At 45.7% G+C, this 24,825-nt stretch overlaps 1 protein-coding gene across 2 annotated transcripts; it reads left to right on the plus strand.

Moving 5' to 3' along the window:
- Positions 1–3,120: 3,120 nt before the first annotated feature.
- nyap2b (neuronal tyrosine-phosphorylated phosphoinositide-3-kinase adaptor 2b) lies at positions 3,121–23,441 on the plus strand. 2 transcript variants are annotated; one of them, XM_084006742.1, is made up of 7 exons: positions 3,121–3,929; positions 6,352–6,553; positions 11,358–11,683; positions 15,475–16,539; positions 19,295–20,608; positions 20,696–20,799; positions 22,437–23,439. In XM_084006742.1, exons 2-7 carry the CDS (start codon positions 6,375–6,377, stop codon positions 22,722–22,724), a joined length of 3,276 nt encoding a protein of 1,091 aa, XP_083862868.1. In that variant the 5' UTR covers positions 3,121–3,929; positions 6,352–6,374; the 3' UTR covers positions 22,725–23,439. The 2 variants fall into 2 exon arrangements, with proteins under 2 accessions (XP_083862868.1, XP_083862869.1); XM_084006743.1 differs by lacking the exon at positions 6,352–6,553 and having other exon boundaries at positions 22,437–23,441.
- Positions 23,442–24,825: the final 1,384 nt, after the last annotated feature.

Below are 24,825 nucleotides of genomic sequence, written 5' to 3' on the forward strand. Positions count from 1 at the left end.
GGTGGGACTGAGGTAGGATGACGTGGCTGTGGTCATGGCAGTGGATCCTTCGGTTCTGTGTGTGGTCATGCTGTGTCTGACTGAGTCCAGTAGTTAGTAGACAATCTCTGGGGGCTTTAGCCCATCAGTTCTGGCCCTCTAAACTGGGTATTTAAGGGGCTTACAGGGGGTTAAACCCCAAAGATTGGAGCCCTCAACTGCCTGTTTGAGAGATTACGCTCTTCAGTCTCAGTCATTTTCACCTCTCTTGTCTTGGTGGAACAGCGGGAAGCAGGAGGCGGTCGTTAGAGAGAGACGTGCCTCAGCTTGATATCCCAGGAGGGAGGAAGGTGACAAATAAGTTGTGGAGAGGCTTGATTAAGTAGGACACTACCACATGCTGTGCAGCTGAATTCTGACTGGTGAATAATATTTCGGTAAAATATATTTTCCGAGCTCCTCATGTTCAGAAAGTTCATACATGAAACGTGAGTGGTCAAATGGCTGCACGGCGCTGGTCCGAGCAGGAGCCTTATGCTCCATTTCTCTCGGGTGGAGATGTGTGGAGTGGAAGTAAGCCGTGTTGCATCTTTAATGAGAGTCTGACATCTTCAGTGCCACTGTCTGTCCTGCTTGGGCCTTTCTCTTTCGTTCCCATCGGCAGACCAGGACAGAAAAGTACCGCTAGACCTCTCAAAGACATCACATTTAATCAAACCCGTAAAGCAGAGTCCTTGCTTTTTGTTTATGACGCGTATTTTTCCCCCAGTGGCATTTAATTGATTGGTATAATGGTTTTCATGGACTCTTCATTAGCCTGTTACAGCAGTGGATCAATACCACATCGTTAGATGCTTGATTGAACAAAGCACCAGACATCTGCTCCAGGGCACGTTGGTGTGTAAACAGTCATTTAATGTCACAATGGGCCAGGACATACATGGACTGGCAAGGTAATGTCAGGAAAGGGATATTATCTATCCAGCAAATTGATCAAGATGTCTTGTGGTCAGAAATAAATAATATGTATTGTGTTAAAACAGCCAAATTGGAACAAAAATGCAATGTGCCAGTACCAAACATCTGTAACCCTAATGCTATGGGCAGTAGAGTGAGAGGCTTGGTTCTAAATTCTGGTATTTTTATATCCATATTTAAGCGCAAATATTTTATTTATTTATAGTATTCACAAGCACCCACTGCCCATTGCAGCCCTTATACTTAAACTGAGTATCATCCTACGATATGTTATATAAGCTTTGTCAAACAAATACAATACAAAAACACGTATTTCATTATCAAATTCCAGCTCCAAATAAATTTGAACACAATATAATGTCATTTTGATAACATATTCAGGCGGTTTGGATGTTTTTTTTATGTGTCTGTATGTGTGAACTGTAAAGGTCCAGGCATTGTATCTGATTTCACCCTCTATTCTGTCCCCGAAGGGAGCGTCCTTCACTGTTCACAAAACAAAGTACTGTTGTGCACATACGTGGAAACATTTATTTAACCCATTCACCCCTGAGATCTCCTCACTGTGTGTGTTCGTTGAACTTTGGATGGGGTCTAAAGACTTCCTTTGAGATCGTACACACCAAGGTCACACCGGGGTTCCCTTGTGTATGTGCATGTGCATGGCTGAGTGTGCTGAGTTGGTCTGGATAGAGTGACTGGCTTTGTGCGTGACCAGTCGACCACGTCCATCACAATGGGCAGATAAAAGGCGCGGGGGGGGGGGGGGGGGGGGTGACTACCTTTTGACAGAGCATTTTATCTCAATGAGATCATAGCAGTTGTCTGTTTATGGCATGTGGCGTGCTGTTATGAGAGGACTGCTTTGGGTTTCACCCCATTTTACCTTTCCAGTCCTCCCTCACAAACAGCTGCTTTAGATAATCATATGCAGCAATCCAGCACAGTAGTTCATTCATAGTCCTGCTGAAGTGCATTGTTGCTCTTTTTGGCTCCCCCTCCCCTTTCTTTATTTTTTAAAAGAATCCCCTTCTCTACACTAAACTGACCACCGCATGTTTTTGAAAATGCTTCCGACCTCCGACTCCACCCCCCTCCACTCCTGCAAAGTGCGATACAAAACCAGGGAGGGGGAAAGTGAGGGGGGGAGGAGGGCGGGGGTTAAGAGAAATGGAGGGAAGGGTTGATGAAAACAACAGATCTCTGCTCCCTAATCCTTTTGTGTCGACGGTGTTAATCCACCCGGGCAAACCCAGCCCCCTCACCCACCCACCCACCCCGCTCACCCTCCCTCAACCATGCTTCTGCACCATATACCAGGCGCTCCCACCACATAAACAACTGACAGCCCCTCTGAAACCAATACCCCCCCCCCAGACAGTCGAGCAGAAGTAGACGACAGCCGCAGTAGCCCCCTGACAAAACGCGACTCAACTCTGTCGCCCGCTTTCATCTCTATTCATCTCTGTCGCCACCGGGAACCAAGTCTCTCTTCTGGATCGCTTGCTTTGTTTGTCTATGCAAAACATATTTTAATCCTGCATTGGCACGCCAGTGTTTGTGTATTGGAAATTGCAAAGTGTTTCCCCCCCTTTTTGTGTGTGTGAATGTTGCTTTTAATGCATTTGCTCCTCTTTGTTTTGTTCTGCTTTTGTTTTGGCTACACTGCACATGTAATGAATGCACTTGAGAGCAACACGGTGCGTTCGCTGCGAGTGTTTTTGTGTTGTGGTCTTGTTTACGAGCTGTAAGAGAGAGAGGGGAGGGAGGGAGGAGTGGGGGGTCGAGGCGGGGAGGGTGGGGGGGGGGGGGGGTGCGCAGTGGTTGCCGGGGGAAGAGGAGGTTGTGTCTAATGAGGTCACACTCTGGCAACCCGGTGACTCCTCCCACACCGCCCACCCCACCGCCTCAACCATCTTTCCACTTGGCCCCCTCTGAGTGTGCCCACCCACTCAACCCCCCCACCCCCACCCCCTCTTGACAGAGAGCTCTCCGTGGTGCTGAAAGCAGAAAAACACATTCAGGCTCCAGTTACAGTGCAGCTGCAAAGGGAAGGCAGGCAAGACACATGAGACAAAAACAACAAAAAAAAGACAACCAACTGGAGGGAGAGAGAGTATGAGTGCTTATTTAGATGAGTTGGAAAGCATAGAGCAAGAGAAATAGGAGTATAGGAGAGAGAGAGAGGATGACGCTCCAGTAGAAGGTGGCTACAGTAGGCAGTGGGCGTGTTCTTGCTGTTGTGATCTATAGTTGGGAAGCCCGGTGTCATCTGCTTAAGCACAGACCGGCTGTACAGACCTGGGTGGACGAGCAGGGCTAGAGGGAGAGCCGGATACCTGGATACCACGCTGCTTTACCTTCAGGGACACCGTGGACGAGGACTCCTTATACCTGAGAGCAACACTCGGGGGACATTTTGGTTCATTCGGACATATCGGAGCAGAAGGAGAGACCTTCTGGGGGGAAGGAAGCGCTTGGACAGACTGTGAGTGCCGGGGTCTGCAACTGCGAGGGGAGTTTGACGTGAGAGTGTTTGAGAGTGCCAGCGTGTATTTGTGTCATGCTTGCGGTCGCGGGTGCGGTCTGTTGCTACGCTGCGTCTTCCTTCTGTCTCTAGCATGTGCAGATGTGTGGAGCAGTGAAGCTGGCACCCGGCTAGGGAGTTTGGCACCATCTGGACTGGAGGGGGGTCGCAGTCTGCCTATAAGGGGTAAGGGAAGCATTGGGCTGGACAACCCAAATGGCCCGGCTCTACCCCTCTAGCACCAGCCTCATCTCCGGGTCACTGTGACTCCCTCTAGCCAAGTCGCTACAGTTGGACCGTACAATGGATGGAAGTTTATGTGGATTTAAGCGGAATAGTGCACGGGTGCTCCAGCGTCGGTCAGAGTTCACGAGCGTGCACTGGACTCGTCAGGGGAAGACAGAAGACACGTCGGTCCACGAACCAGCAGGGACACAGCCCCGTTGTAAGTATCCATCTTGACACTCGCTTTTACTCAAAAAGACAGACATCAAATGTTCACGCCTTACACATCACTATGCATGCAATAATTACATCAAATTCCCAAAAGCCCTAAAATGTCAAGTGTGTGCACCCGTGTGTGTGTGTGCCTGGGTTTACAGGTTAACCTTGGTCCACTGTACTGGTGTGTGTGTGTGTGTGTGTGTGTGTGTGTGTGTGTGTGTGTGTGTGTGTGCGTGTGTGTGTGCGTGTGCATGCACGTGCACATGGTCGCCCACACGTGCTGTCACCCAGACTATTGGCCTTGCAATCTTTTTGACATTGTGTCTCTGGAATATCCACGGTGCCCTTCTGCTATGACATGGTTGCCTGGAAACAGAAACGTTGTGCCACTTTTCATTTACTCTTAAAAGCAAAGTGGAACCTCGTTGCTCCAACTATTGCAGCGGCGTGTCAGCTGGGGGCAACGGGGGAGAGAGAAGAGATGCCTAAAATGCATGAAGTGAAGGGGAAAGTGAGAGAGGAGAGGAAAATAAAGCTTTGTTTGGGGGGGGGGGACGGCTTGCTCAATTGACAGGCTTTATAGAGATTAGCAAGTAAGAATAGCATTTTACATCGATGAGTTATGGGAGGACAATTCAATGTGAAAGGCTTGGTTGGTGAAAACAGTGTGATAAACAAGCTGATTCTAGTGCAGAGTGCTGCTGCAGGCTTACAGGGATTAGGCAGGCAGGCTTAATTCAGCTCAAACACTGTTTGAACTGTGCCTTTCCTATTGCTGCGCCCTTAACACATCCAACCGGTGCACCTCGTTTCTCTTCGGGGGGGGAAAAAACGTGATTTATTTCCTTTTGTGCAGCTCCAGATCTCTGGCTGTGCCTGTGCAATCGCTGATAAGACCTGATAATCAGGGAGGGGGGGGTGGGGAGGAAAAAAAACATCTCTACAGCACTTGACACCGGGATTCTGTGCCCTAGTTTGAACTCTGCTCCAAAATGGTGATTCCATCTGCTCAGCTGGCTCTGGTGAATCCCTCCGCTCGTGCCGGTATAAACCGATGCTAAGGCGCGTTGAGAGTGCGTAGTAGTGAGTGGAAGATAAACCCATTGACCTGGGGACCATGCTGGACCTTTTTTTTTGGGATAGACACAAGTTAGAGGACCAGCTAAGGATGTCCAGACAATGACCAGTCTCCCAGTTGGTCCTGCAGTCTCCGTCTGGCAACAACCCTTCCCCTCATTGCCCTTGCCTCCCTACATACAAACATACATACAGTTATCGAGTCCCCTCCCCCCCTCCCCACTCACACTCAGTGCTACTCTCACACGTAAACAAGCCAGAGTCTTAGGCTGATCTGAAAACATTGACCTACATAAAAGCATGCACATGTCTTCTTCCCTTGCACCGCTAGCCTCTCCAAATTCACATTTGGCCATTGCACACAGCATACATACTATGTTGCATGCAGGTTTTTCAGGGGAATGAGTAATGTACATGCATGCACGCCGAATCCCACCAGTAGCTGCTCCATGCTGTATGGAGGGGGATCATAGCATGATCGCAACCAATGTGGATGTTTCGTTGAAGAGGCTTTTCCTCTTTCCTGAAAGATCCACACTGTCTTTTATGACAATGATGCGGTCAGAAATAGCCTTTTTTTTTTTTTTTTTTTTTTTTACAGAATCAAAAGAGGAGAACAATTTTAGATCTGTAACACACAATTTCTCTGCATATGCAAAGCCATGCATCACAGTCTAGTAAGAGTGGTTCATTTAATTTGGTGTATTTGGTCCCGGGAGTACTATATTTTCACATCTGAGTCCGGTACACATCTGCAACTGCAGAAGATGAAAGCCCCCCCTTTTTTTCAGTTTCATTCAGAGACTCACTCAGTTGAAGCCAATAATTTCTGCCAGAAAATGTGCAAACACAACTGAGAAAAATGAACAGCCGTTACTGTCATCCGCCAATAGGAAAACTGAAGCTGAAGGTTATGAGTAACTGCAGCCAGATCGTGAATCCCTTGACTGTTTGCATTGAACTTGTGCATGTGAGCCTTCTTTTTTTGCATGTATTTGCGTGCACAATGAACAATAGAGGATAGTGTTGCACCCCCCCCCCCCCCCCCCCTGGAGGAAAACGTTTACTCTTGTGGACACATGATGCAAGTCTCTGAATCTTTCATAGGCAATGAACTCCACAGCAACATTAAAAACAATAGCAACGTCACACAAACTCCACTGTGTTGCACTTTCATGCTGCTGATGCAATCTTGCTTCATCTCACCGAGGCTGACCTTGGAAATTGAAGGTTGAGGGGAAAGATCACTAACACCAGTCCACGTTACTAGTAGTATTTTGTGTATCTCGTCTATTTTAAGGCAAGCGATTATCACTAACATTTCCCTTTTTTATGTATTTTATCAGAATGCTGTGGAAACACTTGAAGAATGATGAGCTCCAAAGAGGAGGAAACTCTCCGTTTTTTCCAGTATGTTGAGGAGAACGGGCTGAGAGCCTACAACGGCCTGGTAGCTCAGAACTTGGACCACGCCAGGAATGAGAGAAACCGGACGTACCTGCAGGAGAAAAACGACAAGAAGAGAAAACAGGAGGAAGCCATAAGGAGGTAGGTAGACAACAAACGGGAAGAGAGAGACGGTATATAATATAATATATAATAACTACTTCACATACAGTCTTCCTACAGCAGCTCTGTGAATGCAGGAATGTCACCGGGTTCACTTCAGGAAGAGGTTGGAAGGAATTAGGCCAAGTGGCCAGGAAGTCCCTGTGGCAATGGCAGGTGGCTATTTTTTTGGAAGTCGCCAGTGTGGACTGTTGCATCCCGTGATCTATAGAGGATAATTAATTTTTCACTTTTAGACTTGTCCTTGAATGGAGGTCGCCCCTGCTCCACTTTTGAGATGAGAGGCATTTAGAGGAAGTGTGTGAGGACAGGACGCCAGACTTCTGCTAATGCTTCTGTGATTTATCTTCTGTGTATGTGACACATTTTTTTTTAAATAATACACTGTTTATTGGAATAACCGACTGTGTAGAAAAGTCGCATCGCTGTCGTAACAACCCCCCTCCGAGCGTTGGGGAAATTAGCCACGTGTGCCGCTTGCACCCTGTTTCACATGTTGTGATGAGCAAGCAGTTACAGCTGTGCCACTGTGCAGCGACACCGCAGCGTGGCACGCCGAAACTCTGGTCGAATGAGAGGCACGCGCTCGCAACGTGACTCACATGTGGATGCGGGTTGTGCTTGTGTTGTGGGGTAGAAGAAGGAGCACTGAGTCACAGAGTCAGGAGGACGGCAACGGGACATTGCAGAGGGATTTGGTGCAACAACAAAAAAAAACTTGACAGCAGAATAATACCAAGACCAAGAAATCTTGTAATTTTTCATATTTTTCAGTGGTTAATATGATGATGATTCGAGCTAAGCTACAAAAGCAATGCACAGACATGTATACAAATCTGCAATATTATACTCATATACTATTATAACATGGAATCGCTTTCAAGATGAGAAGAACGGAAGAAGGAAAGAAAGAATATTAATTTTGAATTGTAATCATACTACTTCCTCTACTCATCAGATTCCAAATTCAAATGGTTTATTGTCATATGTACAGTAAAGAAACGTGCTTCCCTGTACAATGAACTTCTTCTTTTACTGTCCACAGAATGCCAACAATGTAACATCTAGTATAAAAAAAATAGATACATAGTATAAAAACATGCAGCATGTGAGACATAAGTAAAAACAACAATACATACATAATTAGTAGCTTTTAAAGAGGATATCAATCAAATTGTCATATTTTATCTGAGAGAAAAAACCCATAAAGTAGTAGAAAAACACTTGTTTTCCCATTTATGATCAAACTAATTATGTTTTCTTTTGCAAGGGAAGGCCTTCTGGGAAATGTCCAACGTTGTCATGGAATCTAATAATCATCTGTTTCTGTCAGACACACTACAAGATATTGAAGCAGGGAGTTTTAGCTGTGCATCAGATGATGACGTTGATATGTTTTGGAGGGCCGTGCATCGATAAGTGTCCAGATGCCACATTTCTGTCAAAATCAATAAAAAAAGAGCTGTTTCAGTAGCCGCCACTGTGATTGTCCGTGGGCACAGCTAGTTATTGTAGAATCTACGCCACTTGCATGATCAGAGCTGATTTAGAGTACAACGTTATACCTCAGGCATCAGAAATACAGCAAAGTTAGAGTTCTGGAAGAAGTAAAACCCTCTCTCCTGGACTTATCTCTGTCTTCTGTTGAGTGAGTGGGTGAACCGGACAGGGCGACGCCTGAGGTGAAAGTGGCATCTACTCTCCTGATACGCTTCCACTGTCTCTCAGCTGTTGCCAAAGTTAAAATATTAATACACAGTCACTGGAGGAAAAGTCTAAAAAATAACTGGATTTTTCATGAGGCCCTATAAGTAGGTCAATGAGACGACCCATTTCTACAGTAACTGACTGAGAGAGTTTGTGTGAGGATTCATGTGTGCATGGACATGAACAACAGGAAGATATACAAGTGTGTGAGAAAAGGAAGGCAAATGCTGCTGTGGGAGAAGGAGCTTGTTAGAGTTGACGTGTTTAGGAGTGTGGGGGGGGGGGGGGGGAGGAAAAAACCTGTTAGAGAGAGATTAAGTGTGAGCTCAGTTACAGGAGATGTGTTCTGCCTGGTGACAGCTGGAGGAACCACGGGCCAATCAGATCAGCGCGTTAGGGTTGAGTGAGGCGGGCCTTCCTGCCTGCTGCTATCTCTTCTATTATTGTGTTTCATCAGAAGAAGTTATTCACACAGTCATGCACACACACACACGCTAACACACACAGATGCCCACAAATGTACTTAAATGTGCACACACACACACACAAACCACACACTTACATTTTCCTATATTTACATATGCTTGCAAATTTTCAAACGACTGCTTTCTCCATCCTTAACCTTCTTGCAGACATGCACATATTCACAGATGGTCTTTTTTAAAATATAAATCCTTCTCCCCCTTTAAGACCCCCCCCCCCCCCATCTCTGTGATGCTGTCCGTCCTGTCGGATGGCGTCACGGTGAGAGAGCCAGAGCTGCCCGACGACAACTCAGGTCCAACTGGTCCGAGTGCACCTGTGGTCTGTCCTCCAGCCAATCACCGGGCAAATGTCCTATAAATAATCCAGTCACCACTACTCCAGTCACACCCACCCACCCACCCACCAACACACACACAGTCCATGTACATAGGCATGCACACAGTCACAGCAGATGCACACACCCAACACGTATGAGAGGGAGCAACTGGTGACACCTGTGGCTGAATGCCATGGGACTTTCTTTTTTTTTTTATTCTCCCTTGTCTTAATTGGCCAGAATATTTGCAATATTCAAAATATTTGCAATGTTTTGAATATTGGGAAGTTTATTCACAATTACAAAAGTCCATTTGTTGTGTTTATCGTAGCCTCAATATGTCACTTTTTGTCCATTATGAAGATTTCCTCAATAATCATAATTATCCTTTGTTGACGATGCTACCTTTCCCCAATTCCTCGTTATAGCTTTTCTTTTTTTTAATCTTGCTACTAGCAACGTTTAACCAAATATCTATCACTTCCTGTCACACTTTTATTCAGGGAAATTACAACTCACAGGGATGTTGTTGGTGCACTTTTCATACAAATTACCAAAACATTTTCTGGTATTTCCAAAAAAAAACAAAAATTTCTGATGTTGTTTACTTGTAATTTCAGGAATTCATGAAGCGGTGGATAAATTATGTATCTTCCACCATCTGAAACATTCAACATTAAGCTCCATTTCTTTTTTAGATTTAGTTGAGTGTGTATTAGTGTTCAAACCTTGATGTGTATATGAATGATACTTGTATTACTTTCCTTATATGCTTTGATTCTGATTTCAATTACGCCATTCGCTTCCCTGAAGGGATCAACTTTAATTTATTTTCCGTAGTTGAAGATGAATGAATCTTTAGAATCCCAGATCAGATTTTTCTCTTAGATTTTGAAAAATCACCACCAGACCCAAACCACCTCTGTCTTTGGGTCCCCGATGAGGTTTAATAACTGACTCTTTGGCTCCGCCTTTTGCTTTCGAATAAAACCGTCAGTGAGGCTCTACAGGTTGCAGCCGGCGCTCTTATCTATAAACACAACGTGGTGTGTGTGTGTGTGTGTGTGTGCTTTACTATTGATGTGTGGCGGTAGCTGGTTTTGTGTGTGCGTGTGTGTGTGCGTGTGTGTGTGTGTGTGTGCTTTACTATTGATGTGTGGCGGTAGCTGGTTTTGTGTCTGGTTTCTATGGGTAACCTTGTTGCTAGGCAGAGTTAAGCCCCTGACCAATGAACCCACCCCACCAGGCACCTTCTGTCCAGCAGCTGGCCGGGCCAGGGAGTCGGGAGTCAGCAAAGTCGCACGCTGAGGGGTCTCACACACACACACACACACACACACACAGATTTGTGAAGCCACAGATGCAAATTCATGTCATTTGCTTAAATTTAAATCTCCGTCGTGAGGTGGAGTGTGACTCTGACATGAGGGGAAATGAAGAGATCATCTGTGTGTTGACTGAATGCTCATCACGTCTTGTTCAAGAACAAAGTCAGATCACACTCACACAGATATTACACACACAACACTCTCCATTCAGGCCAATCATCCATTAATAGGGATTGATTGTGTGTGTGTGTGTGTGTGTGTGTGTGTGTGTGTGTGTGTGGTTGTTTGAACAGCATCGGTTGTAAACGGGGTTAAACTCAAATCGATCCTCTGCCCTGATTTCTAAACTTAACACTTAACAAGTTAACACTCATCATTTCAGCCACTCACACACACACACACACACACGTTGATATATCTGTATGTCAGATGATGGTATGTGTGATTTTTCTCCTGACTAGAACAGCTCCCAGGTTCAACAGCTGATCAGGGCCACTGTAGGGGGGAAAAACAGTTGAGAGGGGGGTAATATTCAGAGAAACAAAGTTGGAAATTTGCCGCTTTATAAAGTCTTATATAGCCGATATAAACAAGTTGCTTGGTTCCGCTAACAACGGATGTTTGCCGTTGCTATGACAACAAGTGAAAACTACCGCTAGCATCTTAGCTCAATAAACATGGCCTCATATAAATAAACACAACAATAAGCATCAACATCATCACCCTAAAGACCTTAACGCGGAGTCGTCACACGCAGGGATGTTTTTTTTTTTTCTTGGAATATGCCCCCCTCTCTCGGCTCCGTATTTTTATTTAGTGTTTTTTATTCTTCTGCATCTTCTTTTTGTATTTATTATTCATATTTACAAATGTATTTCTGTTCATTCTTCCCCCTTTCTCTGTCCTCCCCTCCTCCTCCTCTCGCCTCCTCACCTTTCTGTCTCAGGACGGGTGAGGACATTGCAACCGAAGGCAAGCACTTACGCATGGGCTCCATTACCATGCCGGACCCCCAGGAACGCATGCCCATGCCCCACCCGCACGCCCTCGCCTGTGGCCAAGGCTTCTCCGTGCGCTCCCAGTCCCTCCACTCCGTCGGCGGCGGGAACGGCGGCGGAGGAGGAGGAGGAGGAGAGGAGGAAGTAGGGAGCCCGACCTCTAGGAAGCAGCCGCCGCCCAAGCCCAGGAGGGACCCGGCCACCAAGCTGAGCATGTCGTCGGAGGCGGTGGACCACAGTCCCACGTCCACCTGCCGTGGGGAGCGATGTGACGGTGAGTGGTGGTGGCACTTCACACCGAAACCCGCTGCGCTATATATAGCCGCTCTCTGCAGCGCCCTCCTCAACGCCGTCGCTCTCCTACGATGACGTGACATCCAGCTATTGACCACATACTTCACTACAAGCACTCATGTGGCAAATTGATGTGAAATAAATAGTATAATGGAGTCAAACCGCAGTTAAACCATCTGTGGCGACGACAATAAAAAATCTAATAACCTGCATGTCAATTTACAATATTTAATAGTCTGACAAGATTGCTGTTGCACTAAACTGACTATTCTAAGGCTGTTATGTAAGAAAACCTTCTTTAGTATATTTAAATGTACACATATTCCAGTTTATTTAAATCCACAGGCTAAAGTATTTGTGAATGCCAAAATCTAACGAAAGGTTTGAATGTACGGATAACTTTATTTGACTTTCGTTTCATCGCTCACCTTCACTTCCTGTTACTGTCAGACAAACGAGGATGAATCAGATAGAATGATATTCAGGATCATATTCAAACCTCTGGGCTTTTTGGAAAAACATAAGCTGCTACATCGGTTTAGGTTAGCTGCACTTTAAGGCCATGGCAGATTCAGATTTTTTATAGTTATTATATTTGGATAGTCTTTAAGAGTAAAAGAAGATGACATGCGTTCTTTATCATCTTCATAATCATCATCATAATACTTTTGGCTTGTCTATGCCTGTGCCTTTAATCATCAGGTGTTTAATCATATATCTGCTATGTCTCCAAGGCTTTTTAAACACTATTGCATTAATAACATGTTAATGTAATTACCTCCGGTAACTGTATTTAAGAAGATGTTCCTGGCTATAGAAGGTTATTAGTCACACAGTCTTGACAGTTCTATGACCTCATTCAAATCCTCATTTACTTACCCTGACTTATATATTTCTACGAGGCAAAAAATACCAATAAAGGCCAAACAATTTCCCTTCCAGTTAAAACTGCCGAGGCCAACTTTGAGACATGCCTTGATCGAGATCCAGAGGAAGCACCCTGCAGCAATTTCAGTCAGTTTAGCTGAAGCACAATATGTCTGTTTGGCCATGGATGAAAAAGAGGTCATGATTGTAGTGCATCGAGTCAGTGTATGAAAAGCTTGAATGACTTGCATCTGAATTAATTGAGCAAAAGTAATGTTTGCCTCTAACGAGCAACAGATCCAATCACTGCTGTGGCCAAACAGTTTTATTAGAAACACAGTGCATGTGCAGAGCACAAAGAAAAAGCCGACATGCGTTGCAAAATGAAACTGACGTTTGGAGTATAATAATAGCCTTTGAGGCAGGTGGCTTTGATTTAGAGGTTGCAGGAAGCTTTGACTCCATTTCATTTTCGGATGCTTCGCTGCCAACGTGATGTTTTTCGGGGAGTCCGCCCAGCCTGGCTCAGATTGGTGGGGATCTCTCTATGTGCACAAAGATCTTCCTGGGCACCACGGCAACCATCCCACAGAAACAAGACCCCCTGCAGCCCCAGCCAATCGCTGAGTGGCTGAGCAGCCCGAGCCAATGAGGCTCCGGAGATGCTGAAGTTTGAGGCTTCGCGGCCAATCGGAGGCAGAGTGTGGGGGTGTCCCTGGCTGAGGGGAGGGTTGCGTGCTCTGTAGCTGGCGCTGTAGCGGGGAGGGGCGGAGCCTGTCGGAGTAGAATTCATTCAGGAGGTGCGATTGACCTAGATTCATTTTCCCCAGGAGGAGGGGGGGGGGGGGGGTTGCGGGTAAACACATCCGCTGCAGGGGGGAGGGTGAGAAGAGGGAGCGATGGAGGAGAGAGGAGATGTTTGGAGGGACTGATTCAGGGTCAGGGTGCTGAAAGGGATCTCCACATCCAGCATGCAAGCCAAAGAGGCATAGTGGCACCTGGGTGATTATTCAATATGATGAGTTATCGTCTTCATGGCGTGATGAAATCATGGATTGAGATGTGATACACAATTACGTTCCTGGGAATACCCCAGTGTAGTTAAATCAGACTCCTGTTTTAATCTGATCACTCTCTCTGTGTGTGCATGCATCCAAGCGTAGTCAGTGTATAGCTGGAAATGTGTAATTCTTCTCTAAAGTTCGATGAGAAAATGTGTGTAACCGTTTATTTATTGAGTTACCAGAAGGCGTGCTGTATTGTGATATCATAATTGCGATATATGAAATGGCCTAGATCGTGATTTCGCCATATCAGCCCTGGTTACACCACACCTGTGTATTCCCATACGGATACGAGAATATGAGCATCTTGTCAGTCCAGCTAAACACATCTGGATTGAACCAGATGTTCTACTCATGGCAATGAGGAGAAAATGGAACCAGAAGACCCGTCATCCACTGTTAGCAAACTAGCATCGCCAACCCGGACACATTACAAAGTTTTGTTTCAGCTACTGACGTCATGCGTTGCTCAAGTTATGTCCTCGATTTTTTTTTCTCTACCCTTCTATCTAATTTCCTGCAGCATATTCTGCTCTAAGCTATACATTCAGATGAAACCCAGAACGTCGTGCACGCCTGTCCTAATCCCCCTCCTCTCTGAGTGTGTAGGCATGTGCAGAGCGTGCGTGCATGTAGGGGATGGATGCTGGTGAGTCATACAGTTACAGGAAGTATGCGTGTTGCTGGGCCATCTGGCATTTGAATTATTAAAGGTGTAAAATCTGCAGTTTTTATTTTTTTAGAGAGATTTTCAGACATGGTCCGGCTGTCGTTATCTCCCCCCTTTGCCTATCGGAGAAGGAGACATCTGACCTAGAAATCCACTGCGAGCGACTCGGAAAGTAAACTAGCATTAGGACCGAGCCGCGCAGTAGTATGTAGACGTCGACGTGAGCGCTGTAGCCGTCAGCCTCGCTGCCGCACATCTGAAGAGATCCACACTGCAACGCTACGTCACCACTATCAGAACGAAGTTCCACAGTGTGTGTGACCCAGATTCTATATACTCACATACTGCTCCACTGCCGTATACGTGACCTAGAAACACACAACTATTCCCACATATCTGACTCAAGATCTCGCTCTCAGCTATACACGTTGACCTACATCTGACCCACAGATCTGCAGGAGTATTAATGATTCGCAGAATGCTCGTGAAAATAGATTTCTGTCATATCCGGTATGATAAAGCTGCGACAGAAGTGTAAAGGGACATTATGTACGTCTCGTACCAGAGCAATCAGAATGACACGGGAGGGCGTCATGGTGGCTCACCTGGCAGAACAGGTGTCTCATGTCCTCCTCTTTCTCCTCCCCACCTCCTTAAGTGCTTGAAATGTGTGTTCTATATGATGACTTAGAACAGAGGAAAGAAGATCTCCATATTTGAGGGACTGAAAACAGCATTTTCTGACATTTCTGCATGAAAAATGACTTTTGATGATGAACAGATGATGAAAATAGTTGGTGGTTATATTTCTGTGGATCTGTTAGTGGAATTAGTTTTCCTTTCATTTGTGGTCCTTCTGTAAAAAGCTGTCTCCAAACATCATGTTGGTTGTTTAGAGGACAATAACATCTCATTTAATGTGATGAACAAGTGACATAATAAGTAGACTGAATACTGACCATTGGATTGATACAAATATGGAGTTTACCACAGCTGGAAGGTGCTGGAAAAGCATGGAAATGCACCTTGAAATGCTTGAGGGGTGCTTGAATTTGACTTTGAAAAAGGTGTAGGGACCCTGCATTATACACCAGAAATCAGAGTACATATGGTACACTTCCTGTTGTCAAGTGGATTTTTGTTTAGACTTTCTCTCTCTCCGTCCTTCAGGAGCTCAAGGATGCAGCGAGGACTGCAGGCGGGTGCCGCCGCCCAAACCCAAGAGGAACCCCAACACACAGCTGAGTGTCTCCTTCGATGAGTCCTTCATCAAGAGCCACGGCGGCGGGGGGTCCAGACCCCTCCACCACGTCACCTCGCCCCCGCAGAGCGACGACAGCCCCACGGACGACTGCGAGGACGAGCCCGTCTACATAGAGATGGGAGGGATCGACGTTGGACCGCGAGAGCCCCTGAAGAGTGAGGACGAGGAGCCGGGAGAGTCCGTGTACGAGGAGATGAAGTACCCGGCATTGGACGACATGGAGTACCGCACCGACCCTGTGGGATGCCGCTCCGCCTGCCCCACGCCGGCCCCCTACGACCCCGAACCTCTCAGCCGCTGCTCCACGCCGCGAAACATTCCACTCTGTGACATTCCTGCACCCTTTCCCAATCTGCTCACCCACCGACCGCCGCTGCTGGTGTTCCCGCCGGCGCCGGCCCAGTGCTCGCCCAACTCGGACGAGTCGCCCCTCACCCCTCTGGATGTGACCAAGCTGCCCATGCTGGAGAACCAATCCTACAGTAAATCCCCGACGTCCTCCAGCGAGCCCCCCTCCTCTTCCTCCTCCTCCTCCGCACACATCCGCCGGGAGCTCACCGCCACGCCGACCCTCACCATCTCCGGCCGCTCCTCTGCACCTCCTCTGCCCTGCACCCTCTACAAGTCCTCCTCCTCCTCCTCGTCCTACCAGCGCAGCCACTCCGCCTGCCCGTCGCCGGTCAGCATGGGCCGCTGTCTCACCCCTCTCAGCCTCATGCGTACGCCTCCCTTCGACGCCCCGATGCCGTTCCCCGGCGGTCTGCCGCGGAGCGCCTCCGCAACCCCTCACGGCAAAGGCTCGCCGCCTCAAGACGGCGGCGGTCGACTCCACGGCTCTATGCAGAACGTGTCGACGGGGCGCTCGCGGACACCCACCAGTCCGCTGGACGAACTCACCAACCTGTTCACAACTGGCAGGAACATGCTGAAGAAGAACGCCAGCGGCAGGAAGTCTAAAGAGCCGGGAGAGAGTGAGTCATTCCACACACACCTGTCTGCTCCGTGTGGAGCGTAGTGAAGCACAAACACATTGTATTTATTTATGCCTCTTTGATTCCTGGAGATGGGAGACAGTTTATCACTGCTTCTTCCCCTTGGCCTGTATGTGCATATCCCCGTTTAGCTTTTTCTTAAGAGAGTTAATGAGAAAGCGACACCAGAGAGGAGCTGCAAAGTCTCAGAATAACAAGCCGGGCGGTGTCGGCATCTAAATGCATTTGGCTGCAGTCAATAGTAAATAACTACTCTTCAGTTCCCTAATCGGTGTAATTTCACCCCCTGTTTTGGGTTCACATGTTGAGCCCTGCTAAATTAGGAGGCTGTGCAGAGAACTTTGACAGCACCATGCATGATGTTTGTGGCGCTCGCTCTGCAACCCTCCATTAATCTCGGCGCGGCGAGCCAAGTCTGATACAGATCGTATGATTTAATCTGAGGGGATTAGAGACCAGAGCGGACAGCAGGTCCCTCAAAACCGACTCATGGCATTAGGCCCTCAGGCGGCATTACTTTTTAAATATGTAAACTATCATGTTTAAATACAGATAGCCGTGCCACACATGCTCCAAACTCAGCCAAAATGAATGCAGACGTTTGCTCATCACGATATAAATGTTGTATAAATGTAAAAACACTTACGTGTTCATAGTGAGTCTGCCGCCAGCGATCATCAGTCAGTCACACATTAATGCTCTCGTTGTCATGCATAATGCAACCATTATTTCCTTTGTCAAAATAGCCACGTTAAGCCTTAATATTTTGAATTCTAATGTACATTTATAAAAGGATAATAACATCAGGCATTAAATAAGCAAGAGTTTCATAAATGCATGAGGGATAGTGTAGTCGGCACGTCATGCATTATTTCAAAAAGGTCTCTAATAAATGAATACAGATCGTGCAATGATTTAGAGTGACATGGAATTTAACCCTATATTTGACACGTATAACTCTCCAGAGCTAAGCTGTACAATGTGAAAGCATTATGATAATTGAACCAAAGCCACTTCATCAAAGGCTCCAAAAACAGAAATATTGTATTTCACGTTCATTTTGCACATAAACCCTAAAAAGGAACTACAAAGAGCCCAAACACTTCCATCCTTACTCCACGCTCTTAGCAACTACAACATAGCAACAGTGGAAGGAGGAGAAATCCCTGTTTCTTATTTGCAGATTCCCTCCTCATGGTTTAATGCAGCCAATCACAGCTCAGGCTGTGGCTGGTCTACAATCGAGCAGCGAGCTCCTGATAGGAACAGCCGCCGCTCTGAACTCAAATCTGCACCTGATCAGAGGATTTCAGATTCTCTTTTCTCCGTCCAATCAGCGCATACTCCACTCCAACGACTGAGCCAATCAGGTTGCAGCGGCAGCCTGTGCAGATGGGGAAAGTGGAAGCTGAGACAGTTTATGATTCCTTGCTTTTTTGACTTAAATAAATACATTTCCCAGTTGATAGATGTTTGCTATTAAATCCATGCGATTTCTATGCACCGCCTGTATCTGTCGAATTACTGGCTTACATTAATGGATGGTGTTGTCACCGGGGTGCATTCAGGTACCAGGAAGGATTTTGTTCTCTAGCCCCATATGGTTTGGTTTGTAAACAGTTTGCATATGCTTTCTATACATGAAGGGTGGGCTGTGCTGACAGGTCTTTTTAATTTTTAATTTTCATTATCCCAACACCTGTGTACAAGCGCTACATGGGGCTTAAAGGACTGACAGGTTGCGTGTGTTGCACTGACTGCAAGCACACACACACACACACACCGGCTAATGAGCACACAAACCTCACACAATGAATGGAGGTTAATTTTTTTTCTCTTCCTTTCTGAGACAATAGAGGCAGCAACAGCTAGTCTGACCCACTTACCAACCGGTTAATCGCCACACTCGCTCTCACACACACACACACATGCATGCATGCACGCTATAACGCTATGCATGACACACAATCACGACGGCGAGGGGATGGGCATGCATGGCACTGTATGTTAAAGCGCATATAGAAACCATATAGAGGCACACGGCCTACATGGAAATCAATGATGCACGTATGTTTTATTTGTGCAGCGATGATGTATAATGTCTTTATTGAGCCTTGAATCGGTGACATACATATTCCATATTAGCATTTTTTATGCACACTGGCTGGAAAATGTAAAAAAAAAAAAAAAATGCCAACGAGGAGTATGATCACACAATGTAGTCATGCATTGAGGAAAATTGGGAAGTTCAACACATGTGAGACGTCCAGTGATGGTGGGATTAAGGTTTTAGAATGTTTTGTTACATGTGGTTATTTTAATGTGCTGTCGTCTATTATTTTGGGTGAAAGAAATGTACAATGACAAAATCATATATTTACTAAAAATGTGCAATTTGAATTGATTTAACTGGGAAAAAAAACCTGCAAAACAGATCATAATATTGTGTATTTATATATAACACGATACACACAATTCCAATGCTGTTCCCACATAATGACTCACACCTCCAGTCAGTTACTGCAGCTGCCTCAGTGAGTAGTGAGTGACACCTAGAGGATAAATGTGGCTAGTGCAGACACTTGAAACAAAAAAAAACAGCATTTTCCGTCTTTTTTTCCACCCTAAAAATGAAATTGATCATTTACATTTAAACAATTTATTTTTGAATATTTTGAATGTTGGATGTTTGCCTTTTGTCTGAATTTTCTCTCTTGTTCTTTTTTTTTTACAGCCGAGTCCAAAAGCAAGTCTCACAGCGAGTCCAAGCGTGAGGGCAAGGAGCGCCACGGCCACAGCAAGGAGTCCAAGCGAGAATCCAAGGACCGTCACAGCAAAGAGTCTTCACACCGGAGAGACAAAGACAGAGACAAACACAGAGACAAAGAAAAAGACAGAGACAAAGAAAAAGACAAACACAGAGACAAAGAAAAAGACAGAGACAAAGAAAAAGACAAACACAGAGACAAAGACAAAGAAAAAGCTGAACGAAGGAGCAGCAATGTAGAGCCACTTCCCCACAGACGCAACAGCAAAGACCGTACTTATAGCGTTGGAGATGCTCCGCCTGTCCGACGGGACAGCAGAGACCATGGTTGCAGCAGTGTGGAGCCCATCCCGGCGATGAGGAGAGACTCCAAGGACAGAGGGCTTGGCAACGGGGACCTGATGCTGAGGAGAGACAGCAAAGATCGTGGCGGGGGACACGGAATGGAGTCTCTGTTGAAACAGGATAGCAAAGACCGCGAGAGGATGGATCAGCCGCCGGAGCTGCTGCCGAGACAGGACAGTAAGGAAAGGGCAAGAAACGGCGTAGACTGTAGACACGAAAGCAGGGAGAGACTGCTGGATCAGCCACCCGAGCTCTTACCACGCCAGGACAGCAAAGAGAGAGCAAAGAACGGCACGGACTCGAAGCACGAAAGCAGAGATCGGCCACCGGAGCTTGTCCCCCGACAAGAGGGCAAAGACAGAGCTAGAGCGGAATATAGGCACGATGGCAAAGACCACCGCACTGATTTGTTACCCCAACAGGATACCAAGGAAAGACCGAGATCTGACACAGAGCACAGACACGAAGGGAGAATAGACCAGCCACCGGAGATTCTGCCCCGACAGGAAACCTCATCCAGAAGCAGCAACGGCAAGGACCGGGTCGGACACGGCTCCGAGTCCAAGCACGAGGGGAGAGATCGGAGCTGCCACAACGGGGGGGATCCCCCTCCTCCCCCTCTGCCCAGGCAGGACAGTAAAGATCTGAGCAGAGCTGGACTGGAGGTGAGACGGGACAGCAAGGACCGAGGTCTGAATGGCTCGGAGCAGCATCACTACGATGTCAAAAGCGCCAAGAGCTCCTCTGCGGTGGATTATAGGTGCGACGGTAAAGAGAGGGGGTACAGATCGGACGGCACGCCCAGACGGGACAACAGAGCCAATTACAGCGCGGACCAATCGAAAGCACAGGAGAGGAACGGCAGCACGGTGTCGACGCCCACTCACCACGGGAGATCATCAGGTAGCCCACCAATGACCGTGGGAACAGGAAATGGTGAGCGTTAAAACCTCAAATGTATAGAGAATATAACCTTTTCATTACAAACCTGTGATTCACACATCACTTCACCCCCTTTTGTAGATGTGAAAGCAGCACCTAAGTATGGCCGCTCGCCTTCTACGCCTGCTAACCCCTCCCCGATGGGAACTCCACAGAGGAAAGCAGCGGAGACGCATCACAGTCAGGTAGCGAGGTTTGCTTATACACCTGTTACAGACCCTGAAAATGTAGTTCCTCAGTAATAACACATGTTATAACAGCTCTCAATCCCACCAGAGACATTTCTGCATTCTTCTATGCTTTGAATACGGGCCGAGTTGATTTAGGAAAAAGCATTTGTTGGCACCACTCAGGATGTAGTTGAATTTAAATCAGAATCTGATCAAACTACACCCACACAGTCATAATGAAGCAGTTTTGGAGGGTTAAACTCTCATAAAAAGTTTTTTTAGTGTTGATCATTTACTGATGAATGATTATTACATTATACAGGAATACTTTATACTAACTACTAGAGGTGGGAGAAATAATGGATTCCCATTGCGATAATTTGATTCTGCGATGCCGTAAAGTCTAGAATCAATTTAATTTCTTTCATTAAAATTCTTCTTTTTTTGCATTCTTTCCACATTTTATATAAGTTATGTAGCACATCAACTGTATCACACAACTAGGAATTTGTTTGAATGATTTGAAGGAAACATTTTCATTATATTTAAATTAGGGCTGTCAAAGTTAACGCGTTAATAACGCGTTAACGCAACATCCTCTTAACGCCGTTAATTTTTTTAACGCGCGATTAACGCTCGGTATTTAAAAAAAAAAAAAAAACGTGCATTGTATGATTTATGGCCGTCGGTGGCACCTGTAGTCTTGATCCAGAGGGAAGGTGCGTGTCCACAGGCAGCGGTGTTTCCCCGCGTCCCATTCATTGTGTATGTGAAAAGCTGTGCAATGCATTCTGGTGGCGTTGCGGCGAATGTCCGAGTTGGCCGCTCCTCTTTTGCCTAAAGTTGAAGTCGAATCTACTTTATGCTAATCAGAGGCGCCGGGCTCGACTCGCCGCCTCGGGAACGCTCGCGAACGCTCGCAAAAAGTTGTTGTTTAAAGGAGAGCGCCTGTCAATCATCCTCTAGTGGCAGCCCACCAAGCGTGCAATACTGGGAAGCGGCGCGTCCACACGCGTTTAAAATCGATTTGTGAACGGCAAATTCACCTTCAAAAGACTGCCAGATGGTTCAGTCGATAAGACCAAAGTCATCTGCGCGTACTGTGGGTATGAAATGAGCTACCATAGAAGTACGTCCAGTCTGAGATATCACTTGCAAGCCAATGCACTTATATCCTAACTGTACTTATCTCCTGTTACACTATCTCCTGTGACATGTTCACTTTAATTGTTTGTGATATATTCTTATAACCCTGTTTTGATCCCATGTTTTGGTAAGGGGATATTTGAAGTGTTAAATAAACATTTTCATAAATCTAGTATATTTGCCCTTATGTTGTTAAAAGTATTAAGAATATGAAAAAAATACATTAAGGTACATTTAGAAGGAAAAAAAATGTGCCAAAAAATGCGATTAATTTGCGATTAATCGCGAGTTAACTATGGACAAAATGCGATTAATCGCGATTAAAAAAATCAATCTTTTGACAGCCCTAATTTAAATCCAAAATAGAGATGCATCGAGAATCGTTTAATAATCGAATCGTGACCCTCTGAATCATAATTGAATTGAACTATTGTAATTGTACTACAACAACTTTGAAGTCCAGCTGTATTCGCCTCACTCATTATGCTTTGGCTCCGCCCCCTCAGATGCCCCAGATGCCATGGATCTGCGGTGACACCACCATGCTGGAGCAAATTGAGAGGAAACGCACCCTCTGCGTGGAGATCCGGTCCAGACAACATCCACACCTGCAGAGATCTCTGGAGAGGCCAGCTCCCCCGGACAGGACCGAGGACCGGGACCAGGAGCGGAGTCAGTGCAAGCAAGAGAGTGCGCCTGTCCTCCCGAGCTGGGGTAAAAGCAACGGGGCCAAAAAGATCCGTCCTCCCCCTTACCCCACGCAGAAAACTGTATTCTGGGACACAGCCATCTGACAGTAACCACACACTTACACCTCCCTGCCACACAACCCCGTAGTTACCCCTCCTTCCTCAGAGCTGATTGGTCCCTGCAACACCGGGGGCATCGGGGCAGCCAATAAGAGCACCAGGGGGACGATACTCGCTGATGTCATAAGGACGATGGTGGTTACCATAGCAATATTTCTGCTTGTTCAGGTTGTCATGTTTTCTTATCATCACTGGTGATATTTGATATTTTTCTATTTCCTGTGACTGGATTCTTGTAATATAATTAGTAGAATAGATATTTGATGAATAGATATTTTCTAAATGAGATGGGGATTAAAAAGCAGTTTAAATTATGTATAGTAGTTGTAGATGCGATCTAATGTTTTTGTTTTTATTTTTTTGTTTTGGTTATTTTACATTTGAAAGCATAATCTATCAATATTTGTACTGTAGTAGCATAATTTTCTTATGCCCAACGCTTTTCTTTTTTTTTTGTGCTCCAAAGCACTAAACTGAATGGACTATTCAATTCTGTCTATATTATACTTTACATTTTCACTGTTGTATTGTAAGTTGAGGAGTAAACGTCACCGTGCTTTAGATTCCAGCGCCCTCCATGCCTGGTCCAGTACATGTTCTAGCATGTTCTAGGGTGTACAGTATGTTCTAGGATGTTCTAGGGTGTACAGTATGTTCTAGGATGTACAGTATGTTCTAGGATGTTCTAGGGTGTACAGTATGTTCTAGGGTGTACGGTATGTTCTAGGATGTTCTAGGGTGTATAATATGTTCTAGGATGTTCTAGGATGTACAATATGTTCTAGGATGTACGGTACGTTCTAGGATGTACAGTATGTTCTAGGGTGTACAGTATGTTCTAGGATGTATGGTATATTCTAGGGTGTACACTATGTTCAAGGATGTACAGTATGTTCTAGGGTGTATGGTATATTATAGGGTGTACACTATGTTCTAGGGTGTACAGTATGTTCTAGGATGTACAGTATGTTCTAGGATGTATGGTATATTATACGGTGTACACTATGTTCAAGGATGTACAGTATGTTCAAGGATGTACAGTATGTTCTAGGGTGTACACTATGTTCAAGGATGTACAGTTTGTTCTAGGATGTACGGTATATTCTAGGGTGTACACTATGGTCAAGGGTGTAAGGTATGTTCTAGGATGTACATTATGTTCTAGGGTGTACACTATGTTCAAGGATGTACAGTTTGTTCTAGGGTGTACACTATGTTCAAGGATGTACAGTTTGTTCTAGGATGTACGGTATATTCTAGGGTGTACAGTATGGTCAAGGATGTACCGTATGTTCTAGGGTTTACTGTATGTTCTAGGATGTACGGTATGTTCTAGGATGTACAGTACGTTCTAGGATGTACGGTATGTTCTAGGATGTACAGTACGTTTTAGGATGTACAGTATGTTCTAGGGTGTACACTATGTTCTAGGATGTACAGTATGTTCTAGGGTGTACGGTATGTTCAGTATTTTCTAGGGTGTACAACAGTCGGTCCTAGAACAGCAACAGGGAACTTTGTGGGCTTCGGTTTGCATATTACAGGAAGAAGCTGTGTTGTGATGACGTCAAAGCCTTTGGGAAGCGGTGGAACCGTTCTTATAGGGAGAAACCTGTTGGCTGGCATGTTGTAGTGGACAGAGAAAGTGTGGAACGCTGTTTTCTAAAATACTCTACGAGGGTCGGGGAGGTAGTAAATTAGAACATACGCTATTTAACGGTATAATTTCCAGAAACCAGCCAAAGCCTGTTAAAGCGAAGACGAGGGTGCGGGTGCACTTTGCATTGCGTTGGTTATGTGGAAGGGGGTTTGGTGGCAGCAGCTGGCGAGTACTAGCGCCCTTACTTAGCCACGCACACTGGAGCACAATGACACAGTGTAAATACTTGATGCCAACAACCAGCCCGTACAATCAACACCTGAGCTTTTCTTCATTTTACCGCAGATTATAATAGCCATATGCACTTGCTTAAGAATTAACTTTCAAGGTTATATGCTTATATATATATTTTTGAAAATGTTTAAAAAAAAAAAGAAAAGAAGAAGAAGATAGCTGTGCCATGTAAGTTTTTAATTTATCAACGGG

This window comes from Eutrigla gurnardus (assembly GCF_963514095.1).
Source record: "Eutrigla gurnardus genome assembly, chromosome: 4".
NCBI lineage: Eukaryota > Metazoa > Chordata > Actinopteri > Perciformes > Triglidae > Eutrigla > Eutrigla gurnardus.

What these genes read in the sequence shown, in the direction of transcription:
- nyap2b (XM_084006742.1), top strand. Translation starts at nt 6,375, where the DNA reads ATGATGAGCTCCAAAGAGGAGGAAACTCTCCGTTTTTTCCAGTATGTT. An exon ending in CAGGAGGAAGCCATAAGGAG is followed by an intron (nt 6,554 to 11,357) that starts GTAGGTAGACAA and finishes TTTCTGTCTCAG; the next exon opens with GACGGGTGAGGACATTGCAA. An exon ending in CGGAGACGCATCACAGTCAG is followed by an intron (nt 20,800 to 22,436) that starts GTAGCGAGGTTT and finishes CCGCCCCCTCAG; the next exon opens with ATGCCCCAGATGCCATGGAT.